Source organism: Acipenser ruthenus, chromosome 6 (genome assembly GCF_902713425.1).
Source record: "Acipenser ruthenus chromosome 6, fAciRut3.2 maternal haplotype, whole genome shotgun sequence".
Taxonomy (NCBI): Eukaryota; Metazoa; Chordata; class Actinopteri; order Acipenseriformes; family Acipenseridae; genus Acipenser; species Acipenser ruthenus.
This window is the reverse complement of record NC_081194.1, coordinates 19,015,182-19,028,238: the sequence shown is the minus strand read 5'-3', so window position 1 is coordinate 19,028,238 and position 13,057 is coordinate 19,015,182. Positions and strand designations below refer to the sequence as shown.

Genomic DNA, 13,057 nt, shown 5'->3' with positions numbered 1-13,057 from the left:
CTTGTTTACTATGACCGCCCCGTTATCTGATACCTGATACCATGTATGACTATTCATGAGATATGCCTTTTTTTTTTTTTTTTCGACTTGTCTCGGCTCCTGTCGCTTCCACTCGGCAATTGAATGGTTTTCTCGGCTTTTTCCGGAGAAAAAACGACTAAACACCCGTTTATTGCGTTGCTATAATGATGTCGGACCCAGTCCGACAAAGGACCTGTGAGGAATAATTGCAATGTCGGACCCAGTCCGACAATGGACCGCAAAGGGTTAAAGAATGTTCCCAAAACCTACAGTATATTCACATATTTATTTTCAAGTATTTTATGTTGATAGGATCTTATACAAACAGATCAGTGCTCGCAGCTACCACAGGCATGAACACTAGGCACAAGCATTTTTGAAAAATACTATTTTTTATTAGAAAATAGAGTACATATCTTGATCATGTGACTGTGCACATTTACAATAAAGGCAACATTGAACTGAAATCTCATACCTGTTGGTGATGCATCTGGCCATAGTGCAAACACAGGAGACTATCGGTTTAAACTAGTGTCTTTAAATCCCTGTGCAAGTCAACACTGGTTTATTTTAGGAACATTATCATAACCCCTAATGAATATAGCCATGTTGTGAACTGAACAAACAGCAATGAAGTAAAAGAATATTAAGTGCCTTAACTCATTTACAGATGGATGAAGAAAAGGCTCTGATAGAAGAGATGCTGCAGAAGGGAGAGCAGATGTTACAGCAAACCTCGGGCAACGGCAAGAGAGAAGAGATAAGCAAGAAGCTGTTGATGCTGCAGACCAAGTACAGTACTCTGAGGGTAAGCACCCAATCTGTTGCTTCTAAAGTATGTTCATTTGGAGAAGCAGAAAGAGTTGGAAACATAAGCTGTATTTAAAATGTATACAAGCAATACAATGGATGACCATATACCCTCACAGACATGCACAATCAGCATGTAGTGTGCGTGAGATTCCGTCTACCCTGCTGGTTATGCTTTTGTGCATTTGCATGTAAATCACACTTACGTTTTTTGATCTTGAGTGTTCATCATCTGTAAACTTTTATATTACAATTCAAGTCAAGGTGACCTACTTATGCACGAGTTATGGTTAATGAAGGCTATATCTTGAGAACTGCATATCTTATGAATGAAACTTAGTTACATTATTTGCTGTATTGTGAATATGTGGCATGGAACACAGCTGATTGGCAGAGCTGCTGAGTGATATGTTTTATGAACTGCTTGTCAGGTTTAGAGGAAGATGTGGTTCTGTTTATCTTTTTGTGTGTATCTGTATGTTATTGATGTAAAGTGTTGTGCTTGTAGGAGTTGAAGTTAATCCAGAAGAAGCAGACCGCTGAACTAACCCCAGGATTTTCTCAGTTTAAACAAGAAAAGGACAGTCTGCTAAACTGGATGGATGAGACAGAGAACCGGTTGTCAGGACTGCATGGAGTTGAAGATGATCAGAAGTTACAGGTAACAGTTGTCAAAAGGATTCAAGTTATGCCTTTACTGTGTTAAGCATGCCCTCAGTACTGATGGACCTGATCTCACACATACCCCAAGGTAACATTAACTCAGAAGCTCTGATGATGCAGCCAGTTTTTATTAAGCGAATGGCTCTGATAAAGGCTGACAGCTGTTCAACTTGTAGTGCTTACTTCTGTTGGTACGAAATGGTACCGTAAAGTTTTGATATATTTTTGATGAGCTTCCACAGGTAACCGTTTGGTTGCAAAAGATAACAATTTTCCAGCTAGCTGATTTTGCTGTTTTTTTAAATCTGTAATATTATACATAAAAAAAAAAGTAATTGAACTAGACAAATTAAGAGATGTAATCGGGTCCAGCTGAGCTTTGTATTTGTTTTTTCAGGAGTTGCTGCAGGAACTAGGTTTAAGAAAAGAAGAATTCAATGCCCTTCAGAAGGGACAGAACTTATCCCAGTATGAAAGTGCAGAACTGAACAACGAGCAAATTGATAGACGCTGGCAGGAGATTGAGAGCCAATTCTTATTGTTTCAACGAACACATTTCAAAACCTCTGTAAGTACTTCCACAGTAGGTTTTAAATTTCTAGTTAATGCTCAAGATCAACGTGTTGATGATAATCGTGACTGTTTAACAATATGTGTGTGGTTATGGTTGCAATTGTAATCTTTGTTAATGTTTAAGCGTTACTTACCGGGCATCATTCTAATCTGAACTGGATAAATGAGTAATAATGCTTCAATAAGAACACAGAAGTGCATTCTGAACCAAATGTTTACAGAAAATGGTGCTTTTAGCATTAATATAACCACATATGGACCATGTTAATTTTAAAGTGGTATGAAAACAGATGTATCCAAGATTTAACCCTTTAAGGACCAGGATCGTGTTAACACGATCATACTGAAGTGGGCTTCTAGGACCGTGATCGTGTAAACACAATAAAAAAAAGCACTTTGTGTTTGTGGCTTACAGGGCCACCGTACTTTGCAGTTCAGGCTTGAAAGACACATCAATGGATAGAGGAGGGACTGATGTTCACTTCCTGATTTTTTTTTTTTTTTTTATTTAATTTTTTTTTCTCGTGTGACGTCACAGAGGGGCATTTAGTCTTTAAAGGGCGGAGACAGTTTACAACAGCCAGGCAGAAGCGAAATATCACAGGAACTTGTTTAGAGCTAATAAAGGGGAAACACTGTAAATCTGATGTATTTGACTTATAATTATATTACAACATGTATTCTGTCTTATGTGTTTTAATATGCATGTTTTTGCAACATTTATAACTATCAAAAAAGGAGTGGATATAAACAATATACTATTTCATGAACTAAATGTATCAGGTACGTTTTTTTTCCTTATTACTGTTACTATTTTTACTAAACTATTTTATTTATAAATATTTATTTTGAGAAAATAAATCGAGAGTGGTGTCCATTATTGCTTAAAGACCCAGAGAATAAGCATGTATTATGTAATTGCAATTGCTCAGGTGAAACAATGTCTTGTAATCTGCCCAAACATCAGTATTTTTCAACAAAACTTTCAGGAAGTATTGTAGAATAACACATTTGTATACATGTATCTCTAAGCAGAATACATAATAAAAAATACTTTAAAAAAACTAAAAGTTTGTATGGTTTCTGAAATACTTTTATATTGTTCCCAGAGTGTTCTGTCAAAAAGGACACCATTTCCAAGATGCTTTTGTAAAAAATAGAGTTTTAGTGAATTTTCATAGGAAGAGAGTCAACTACTGCCAAAAAACGCCTGGTCCTGGGGGAGCATCCCACTGAAAAATGCTTGATCCTGAAAGGGATAAAATAAACCCTTGCAGCATCTGTTTCGTATTATCACTCTGTCTTCTATCCTAACAGCAAGTACCTGTGCATTACAAGGCTGTGGATGGGCCATCCCTCTTGCCTTCTGACTACCTTCTTGAAGTTAACAAAGTCCTACAGGCAATGGCTGACATTGAGCTGTTGCTGAATTCGCCAGAGCTCAGCAGTGGGATATACGAGGACTTTTCCAGTCAAGAGGATGCATTAAAGGTAAACATTTAATCAATTATGATGACATATGAGGTACCAAGGTTGCAGGTTTTTAAAATTAAATTCTTAATTTTTATATATTTTTTTAAAAAGGATGTACATTCTGTTTTAGAAAATAGTAGTCTTTCAACCCTCTTGTATTGATGAATATTTTTGTATAAAACTCGCTGACACTTCATTCTGCTCAATACATTTATCAGTCAATTACTTAAAGTGAGGTTGTAGAGGTCTTTATAGATGCCCTGTATTTCAATTTTGTTATTTTCTGACATGGCTGATTTGTCAAGTGCATTTAGTGAATAAAATTGAGTGATTTACTAAAACTGATTTCAGACCCATTGGGTGCCACTTGCACCAATCAAAAAGAACGGCGATTGGGGTGCTGATTTTGAAGTTGATCGTGTTCATGAGTTAGATGCACTTTATATCCAGTCAGTGAGAGACAGAGCTGTGACTTTTATTTTGAAATAGTCGACAACATTCACTGTTAAATTCACAGGGCACTGAATTGTCAAAACCATTTGGTTATCTTGTCAGTTGAAAACATGTTTTTTTGTGTTGCAGTATATAAAGGACATGCTTGAAAAACTTGGAGAGCAAGTAGCTGTCATTCACGAGAAGCAGCCTGATGTGATCCTGGAAGCGTCGAGTGCTGAGGTTGTGCAAATAGGGGACAGACTGACCCAGCTGAATTCAGAATGGGACAGACTTAATAGAATGTACAATGACCGAAAAGGGTGAGTTCACACAGTATGAGGTTTTAAAATGGCTTTATAGTGCAATGTTAAGCTCTTATGTTACCTTTTAATTTAAGTCGTTACTTGTGTCCTGCTTCATAAAAAGATCATGCTTGTGATGATGAAATATTACATGCAAAGATTTTTTTTTTTAATTGAGAACAAAAGTTTCCAAAGGAACCATCATTTCATGATTGTGGAGTGATTTTATATGATATCCAAAGCCTCAGTGCGTTAGTTAGACATAAAGTTAAGTGAGTTGAAAAGGTTAAAACACCATTTTTTGTGTGCCTTATCTTTCACCAGGTTTAAAGTTGAAGTGCGTTTACCTGTGTAGATTTTTGTGCATAGTTTTGAAACATTTTAAAATCCAATTTAATAAAAAAAAATATTGGTGCAAAAGATTGATAAGTCTGACCCATATTTTTTTGTAATAACTAGAAATGAAGAATAGATTCATGCTTACTGTAATAATATTTTGAAGCTGTCTGTGTTAAACAACCTGATGCTCATTAGCTACAGCTGAGTCTTGACTTTACGAAAGCAGGTGACGAATAGCTTTAATAATCTCAACACCAGATAAAAGGATTCCTGCCGTGCACAATAGGCCTTTTATAAATCCCATATCTGGTGTTGACATATTACTGAGATTATAACGGATGCACAAAAAGCTTTCCAAGGAAAGTAGCAGCTAGTAGGCTGTGTTGTCCAGTGGTTAAAGAAAAGGGCTTGTAATCAGGAGGACCCTGGTTCAAATCCCAGCTCACTCACTGACTCATTGTGTGATCCTGAGCAAGTCACTTAACCTCCTTGTGCTCCGTCTTTCGGGTGAGATGTTGTTGTAAGTGACTCTGCAGTTGATGCATACTTCGCACACCCTTGTCTCTAAGTCGCCTTAGATGAAGCTGTCTGCTAAATTAATAATTATATGTTTAAACTATCCTACTTGATAAATTGGACCTGTGTTTTTATGATTGTTATAGTAAACAGCGACTGTGAGCTTACCTTATTAAATTTTATAATCCAGTCATATTCTGGTCTGTTCAATGCTCACCTTATATCTTATTTACTAAGTGAGCTAGGCAAAACCTTTTTTTTATGACTGACTTGAGCTAATAAAAATTGATGTCCGCCGTTGGCATGCGTATGAATGAACAAGCAATAGTTATATAAATACATTCATAATTCTGTATAAAGTAAACCTTTAGACAGAACGAGGTATTGTTAAATTTAAAAAAGAAGACACATGCGAAATACACATTCAATGCAATGCAATTAATTATGGAGCAAATAACCGATATACAGTGGCATCTTAATCTTGACTGCTACTGAATGACCTTGGCTTTTCATGGCTTCTGTCTGGCACCTGGGCTTTAATATTTCAATAAATCACTCCATCCAGTCGTTTGAAAATAATGCACAGACTACCAACAAAAGGTATATCAATAGTTCCTTTTCTTTTCATATGAGGTGGAAGTATGTTTCGTTATTGGAAAAGGTCAGGGAAACCTTTAACATACAACTTGCTCCTGTATGCAAAACGGAAATTTTATTTTAAATGCGTTGGAAAAATCTTGATACCATCTCTTGTTCTAGATGCTTTGACAAGTCTGTGGAGGAGTGGCGGCAGTTCCATTGTGATCTGAATGACCTCACCCAGTGGGTGACTGAAGCTGAGCAGTTGCTTGCTGATGGTAGTGATCCCGATGGTGTCCTGGACCTTGACCAGGCAAAGATGCAACAGCAGGTCTGTAAACGCACTGTACTGCTGTATTTCAATTTGTTTTCTTAATTTTCATTGATTTGCTACTGCTGTTTTCAGCCACTGAATAGTTATGCATAGAACATGATAATGTACTGTGTAACTCATTATGACCTGCAACGCACCTGCTTTTTGTATTTGTTTTTCTTTAGTTTTGTATTTGGTTTTCTCCTGTAGGAGCTTGAGGAGGGCCTGACTAGCCACCAGTCCATCTATACAACTTTAAACAAGACTGGAGAGGGAATCATTGGGCAGCTTTCTGTCCCAGACAGCAGCCTCTTGCAGGAGAAACTGAGCAGACTGAATAAGAGGTGGAAAGCAATCTCCAGGGAGGTTAGAGAGCGGCAGAACAGGTAAGTACCAAATCATGGCCCTTTATTGAGTTAAAATATATTGGCCAGTGATTTTGTCATTGTATTCCAATGAGCCATGAGGGTTAATCACAATGCCTGTCACATAAGCTAATTAGAAGGAAGCTTGCTGAATTCTGTGCTTGTTGTGGAAGATAGGTTGACAGGTGAGAATTTAAAAGGGTGTGCTTCATTATACTCTACTAGATAGTTCCTTTTTATTCGTGGTCTCTTCTATTGCTAGTTTTTGCTGGTGCGTTTATAATCCTGCACGCTTTCTTTTTCCACAGTAAGCAAGGAAGCTTAACAGGTACAGGTAAACTATACATTGATTCCCTGCTGCTTGCCTGTGCTAATTGGTACCCTTTAATTGCAACATGCATATGTAATCAGCAGTACTCATCTAGGAACTTTCTGAAATACTGTAAGAGATGCATTGTGAAAAACATGCTACAATTTATCTGCAAAATATTGTTGCCTGTTTTAGATTCTTTCTGATTCTTTCTAATATACAGTATATATGTTTTTGTGTATATGACTAGACTTAAAGGGGAACACAACCAGCTGACAGATTTCCTGAAGAGGACGGATGAACTGGGTCTCTGGTTAGACGAGGCAGCGTGCACTGTAGGAAATTTACCAGTGACTGCTACAGACAGAAACTTAAAAGAATTAAAGGCAAGATGTATTGCAGTCTTTCAATTCAAATAATACTGATTTATTCAAAATCTCTGTTAACTAAACAAACCCCTTGGTAAACTGTCTTGTGAAATGCTCATTTACCATGTCAAGAAGACATTCTCTAGTATTTTATATTAAATGAACAGGATTAGAAATCTCATATGCATAATTCTACAGCAATATTAAAATGATCTGAAGATAAAAACCGTAGTCCCAATTTGGTCTTTCTGTAATCATTGTTTGTAAAATGAATGAGTTTTAGTTTTGATGGTGCTAAAATTAAGTTGACATGATGAGTCTTGTTGGAACTGTGTAAACTGAGCATTTTCAAAATGACAAGTTAGACTTTTTAAAATTAAAATGAAATGTGTCTTCATAGTTTGCTCATTCCCTTTTTTCTCCCTATAGGCACTGGCAGAAAAGATGGATTCTGAGAATGAAAAACTTAACTGGCTCAATAAAAATGGACCTCAGATATTATCAAGCAGAGGCATGAGCCTGCAAGAAAGAGATAAACATGTTACCAGACTGAGAGCTGTAAATATGAACTGGAGCAAGGTACTTTTAAACTTGTCGAGGCTTTTAGGTACTTGAGCATATTTGGTTAGAATCGGATCATCTCAAATGCCATCTTTTAGCGCTGTTATATGCCAATAGTATCTAGATAACACTAATTTGGTTATGGGATATGGACAGCCGTTGACGGTTCTGTGTATGAAAAAAGACAAACACAACAGATTCAAAGTAGATCGGAAATGCTTCTGATTTAACGTTTGACATAATTACAGTGGCAGGCATATGACATGTATTCAGTTTAATATTTAAAGTTTCAAAAGTAAATTGATAAAGCAGCCCTGTTGGTAGGTTTTAATATTGTTAGGTTAGTAGTACAGTCCGGGGTAATGGAAGGGAGGGATGCCCCAGATAAAACAAAAACACAGATAATGCAAAACCTATAAAAATGTATAAAAAACATATGCAGTGCAGTGTACTTGCTTTATAGCTTCTTAAAGTAGTTGGTCATCCTAAATTCTTTCATTGAATTTTCTCTTTGGCAATCCTCTAAGAATCAGAGCTACTTACGTATGAAATCTTCCTCTTCCTTCTTCTTTTATACCAAGAACCTTCTGTTCACCAATTCCATATTCCACTGAAAGTTGTTTTACAATAGTGTTTTGTGAATTGTTAAAACCACGTGTTTACGTTTACTTGCCGACATGTTTGCAGTCACCGACCTAATAATAGAACCTGCCCATTCATAAAAGAAGGTGTACTGTGTTGTTGTTTATTTCTTATCCAATTGTTACAAGATATCACATTATTTTTTACATAGAATTACCCATTTATACAGCTGTGTTTTTACTGGAGCAATCTAGCAATATAGGTAAAGTACCTTGCTCAAGGGTACAGCAGCAGTGTACCCCACCTGGGATTGAACCAGGTCCAGAGCCCTAACCACTACTCCACACTGCTGCTGTACAGTACACCTGTATTTTTCTTCCTTTTTTGCAAGTAAGGTTAAGCAGTGACCTGGATAATCTGCCTACGGATAATTGAGAGTTAACTGTACACGTGAAAAGTGTAATACTTGTCATACATAAAAAAAATATATATGTATACATTTTTAATAGGTATCCAGGGAGCTTTTTGACAAAGTTGGTGAGGTTGAGGTTAACCTCCAAAACCAAAGCCAGTTCCAGGACAAAATTAACCAGCTCTCTGATTGGGTGAGCGTGAAGAGGCAGAAACTGAGCACAAAAGGACCCAGTCGGATGTCTGCTTCAGAGCTTCAGGTATCTTGCTCCATCATACTAGTTAGTGAGGTGTAATTCCAGGGCCCTTTTAAACGCATTCAAAACATTTATTTCCCTGTAGAAACTGCTAGAAGAAAAAACAGATGCTATCTGTTTTGAGCTACAAACAAGCTTTAGAAAATAATCTTTATAGGATCTTATTACAGTCTTATGTAACATTTGCTTTGTGTAACATATGTTTATCAGATGTAATGGGTAGGCTTTTACCTAATAACTGTCCTGATGTCATGTTTGTCTGTGTTTACAACAATCCTTGATTTCAGTGTCTAGCTGTGCAAAGCAACTCTGAAAAGCAAGTTGAAATATAATTGGAAAATCAGATCAACCAGTCTTACGTGATTTTATGTATTGCCAAAGTACTGCATGTATGATTGAGATAACAGGGTTGAAATTACAGTTGTTGTTGTTGTTATTATTATTTATTTCTTGGCAAACACCCTTATCCAGGGCGACTTACAGTTGTAAACAAGATACATTTCAAGAATCACAGTACAAGTATTAATACAATAAGAGCAAGATTAAATACAATGACTTCAGTTCTGATTGTGTATGCTAGTTTATCAACTTTGTGTCTTTTAAAAGTAGCCAAAATTATTATGGGTTTTCCAGATGTTTGAGACCACAATGAAGGAACGCAAAACCGAGATGGAGGATCTTCTTGCCAGATCTATTGATCTTCAGAAAAGGCAGCAGTTACTTCCTCAAGAAAAGGTATTTTTTCGGGAATAAACAAAACAACGTTTAACTTGAACTGCTATTTGGCATCCTTTGTTTTGTAGTTAATTCACTGGGGTAAAGCCTACACAGCTTATTCTTTACTCCTGGGATATTTTTCTTTTTTAACGTGCTACATATTGTAAGGTCTTGCTGTAAAATAAAGGCACACACACAGGGGCCACGGCCACGCCCCCTGCCCCTGCTGCTATGCTGTCTCTGCCTGCGTTCAGAGCAATATAATGGCTTTTATTACTTTTTGAAAAACCAATGAATATTTAAATTCTGAGCGAATATCCGAACATGAAAATCCTATGTTCGTCCCAGCACTAGTTTTACATTTATTTATTTTTGCATGAACTTTGAAAGCCTATTTGCGTTAATTTAAATAAAGTAATATGATATAACTGTACGCTTCTGTTGCAAGTGGACGTTTGCATCATGTACACAATGATATCAGCCCAGCATAAAAAACTGTTACCTATGCTCACAGTTGATTAAAATAATTTGTTAATTCATGATATCTCCTGTGCCTCCTGTATAGAGTAAAATAGAGCAGCTGGCTGCTGATTGGAAGGCACTTGACTTCATATTGAAGGAGGTTGTTCAGCAGCCCACTGTCAGCTGTACTCAACAGGTCACACAGCAAAGGGTCACAGGTATGGCATTTTTCATCAACTAATACATGTTCAACTTATCACTGGGCTCCCACTGCATGTTGGAACATTTGGGGTGGAACATTTTGGAGAGGAAATTGTTGAATATTAGATTTGCTGGTTATTTTACTCTCTCTTCTGTCTTTCTGCACTGTAGTCCCCTCCGTGGTCCAGATGGCCAGCCTGGTGACCTCAGATGCTACCCATCAGACTGTGCAGAGTCCAGATCCGGTAGCCCCCACAGATCTGAATGAGACAGCCACAGAGCTTGCTGATTGGCTGGTTCTGATAGACCAGATGCTGAAGTCAAACATAGTGACTGTAGGGGATGTAGATGAGATCAGAGCCACTGTCGAGCGCCTAAAGGTATTTTCTTTCAATTTTATGGCAGTTCACAATGGGGATATGAATAGAACCTGTGTGTTCCCAGTTCCCACTTATTGAGCATTCTGCAGGGTAATAAAAAGGAAACTTTTGTTTTAAAGCTCCCACAATATAGAATGACTTGTTTTGAATAATTTGTAATTTAAGTAAAAAAAACCAACAAAAAACACATTTTTAAAAATTATCTTTTTAATGCTAGTAATTTTATTGAATTTCTTTTTTTTTTGCTGTTTGTATGAGGATATGTTTATCAAGGTAACCTACAGTAGATTATTTCAAATCCTTTTTCTTTCTAGAGGACAAAGGCTGATCTGGAGCAGAGGCACCCTCAGCTGGAGGATATCTTTACCTTGGCTCAGAATATCAAGAATAAGACTTCTAATGTAGATGTACGGACATTCATTACAGAGAAATGTAAGAAGAATAACATGTCGCTCTACTTTTATTAAAATTTGCTCGGGTGTCGACTTTTCCTTCCAAAAAGCAAGTCATTATCTGGTGCGTCAGGCAGTACTCCATAGAATCACTGGAATCTTGTTCCGGTAACAACTGAAAATATGTGTGGATGTATACTACCTGTCCCTGTAAATGCTCCAGATTTTGTTTTACCAAGCAAAAACACATTCTTTAAAAACTGTCTATTACAAGTCAGGGTTTCATGCTATGGGATTTTAGTGTATTTGTATTTAGTGCGTCCTGATACCTGGATTGCTACCAGTTTAGGAGCATTTTCATAAAATGTATCCTGTTCTAATTTTCATATAGATTCTTTTGAATGGAAATGTGTAGAGTGGGACTCCCACTGTAATGGTGGGGCAGAGTATCTTTCAATGTAAAGAAAATGTAATTTGATATCTGGATAGCCTGAAGTACTGTGTGTGTATATATAATTAAAAAAATACCTGAGTTGAGTGGACCCTGGACTGTTCTGAGAAAGCATGTGCTTTTTTCCTTGAGTGGAACGGGTGCGCAACCAGTGGGACAGCACTCAGCACGGTGTGGAGACAAGGCTGCAGCAACTGGAGGACATGGTGACTGACAGCAACCAATGGGAGGAGCAGAGGAGAGAGGTAGAGATGCTCATTGGTCAGAACGAGGTGCGCCAGCACAACCTGCAACAGCTCTCCAAGGAACCCCTGACCAAACAGCTGGCAGATTACAAGGTTAGCACTAAATAAAGGGCAAGATGGGAGCGCCACCTTGAATTACAGGTATTTTTTTACATTATACACATTCGAAAATATGCAGGTAAGTCATGTGTGAAATATACAGTCACAAAGTATTTACACCCTACGGTTATTATACAATAAGTGAAGGTAACAGATTAAGGACAAGCATTTTGTGAACTTTAACCTCTTTTTTAATAAAACAAAAAGCAAAATGCACACAAAAATAAAATAAAAATAAAACTTATTTGTTCATGACCAAAGTATTGTCACCCCGACTTTAGTATTTTGTGTGTCATCCTTTTGCTTTTATTATGGCTTTCAGACGTTTATGATAATTGGTAACCAGTATGTTACATCTTTTTGGTGTGGGCCGATTCTGTCTTGCATATTTCCCTTGTATAAACAATGCTTGGCTACATCTTTTTTCAGATTAGTCCAAATGATTTCTATTGGATTGAGATCTGGCGATTGCGAATTCCAGATCTGCCATTCCAGATCTTTTATCTTCACTTTCTTCTAGAATACCAGAGTTGACTTAGCCGTATACTTTGGGTCGGTGTCGTGTTGGAAGATAAACTGTCTGCCAATCAGCCTATGAGCAGATGGTATCATTGGCGGGGTTTCCATGGAAAAATAAACATGTCTCACATTTCACATGCTATTTTAGAAGCACTTTTCCTGTAATTTGGGTTTCCATGTAGTTTTCTTTTAGGGAGAGACATTCTCCTTCCAAATGCAAATTACATAATTCATATTAAAATAAGGGAGTGTATATTTAAATGTTTCTGTCCGAGTTCCAGTTTGGCCTGACAACTGATATCATGTAGCTTTCTTAAACTGGGTTTCCACAAAGTTTTTACTACAGAACCGTAGGAAATTTAACATTTTTCAATTAGTTCTACAATTTAAAATAATTACTGTAACTGTGCCAGTACTTTAGTCATGAACAACTATTTAAAATTGCTTAAGTGCTTTTTTTACATTTTTTTTTATAAAGATTGTTTAAGTACCAGAGATTGTGTATTTTGGTCTTTGTCATATTAATTGGTGGCTTATGTTCACTAAATGCTTGTATTTAACATTTTTTCTTGAATTATCTTATATTAAGTATAGGGTGCCAATACTTTTCTCTGTGACTGTATGCATTCACAGTGCATTTATCATATTTAATATCATATACCTGTATGAAGATGGAAAATGTGCACACATTGTTGGGTTGGGGTGGCTAATGT

General features: G+C 36.9%; 1 protein-coding gene across 7 annotated transcripts in view; it reads left to right on the top strand.

The window, feature by feature from the left end:
- Window positions 1–13,057, top strand: part of LOC117411380 (utrophin-like) — a 236,303-nt gene that overhangs the window by 85,130 nt on the left and 138,116 nt on the right. For all 7 annotated transcript variants that reach the window (XM_034018793.3, XM_034018795.3, XM_059025174.1 and 4 more), the window contains exons 39-53: window positions 692–829; window positions 1,340–1,492; window positions 1,892–2,062; window positions 3,385–3,558; window positions 4,123–4,295; window positions 5,892–6,042; window positions 6,235–6,410; window positions 6,950–7,085; window positions 7,497–7,646; window positions 8,720–8,881; window positions 9,512–9,613; window positions 10,161–10,275; window positions 10,430–10,638; window positions 10,953–11,070; window positions 11,614–11,819. In XM_034018793.3, the coding sequence (XP_033874684.3) occupies window positions 692–829; window positions 1,340–1,492; window positions 1,892–2,062; window positions 3,385–3,558; window positions 4,123–4,295; window positions 5,892–6,042; window positions 6,235–6,410; window positions 6,950–7,085; window positions 7,497–7,646; window positions 8,720–8,881; window positions 9,512–9,613; window positions 10,161–10,275; window positions 10,430–10,638; window positions 10,953–11,070; window positions 11,614–11,819 (2,334 nt within the window). The remainder of the gene's footprint in view (window positions 1–691; window positions 830–1,339; window positions 1,493–1,891; window positions 2,063–3,384; window positions 3,559–4,122; window positions 4,296–5,891; window positions 6,043–6,234; window positions 6,411–6,949; window positions 7,086–7,496; window positions 7,647–8,719; window positions 8,882–9,511; window positions 9,614–10,160; window positions 10,276–10,429; window positions 10,639–10,952; window positions 11,071–11,613; window positions 11,820–13,057) is intronic.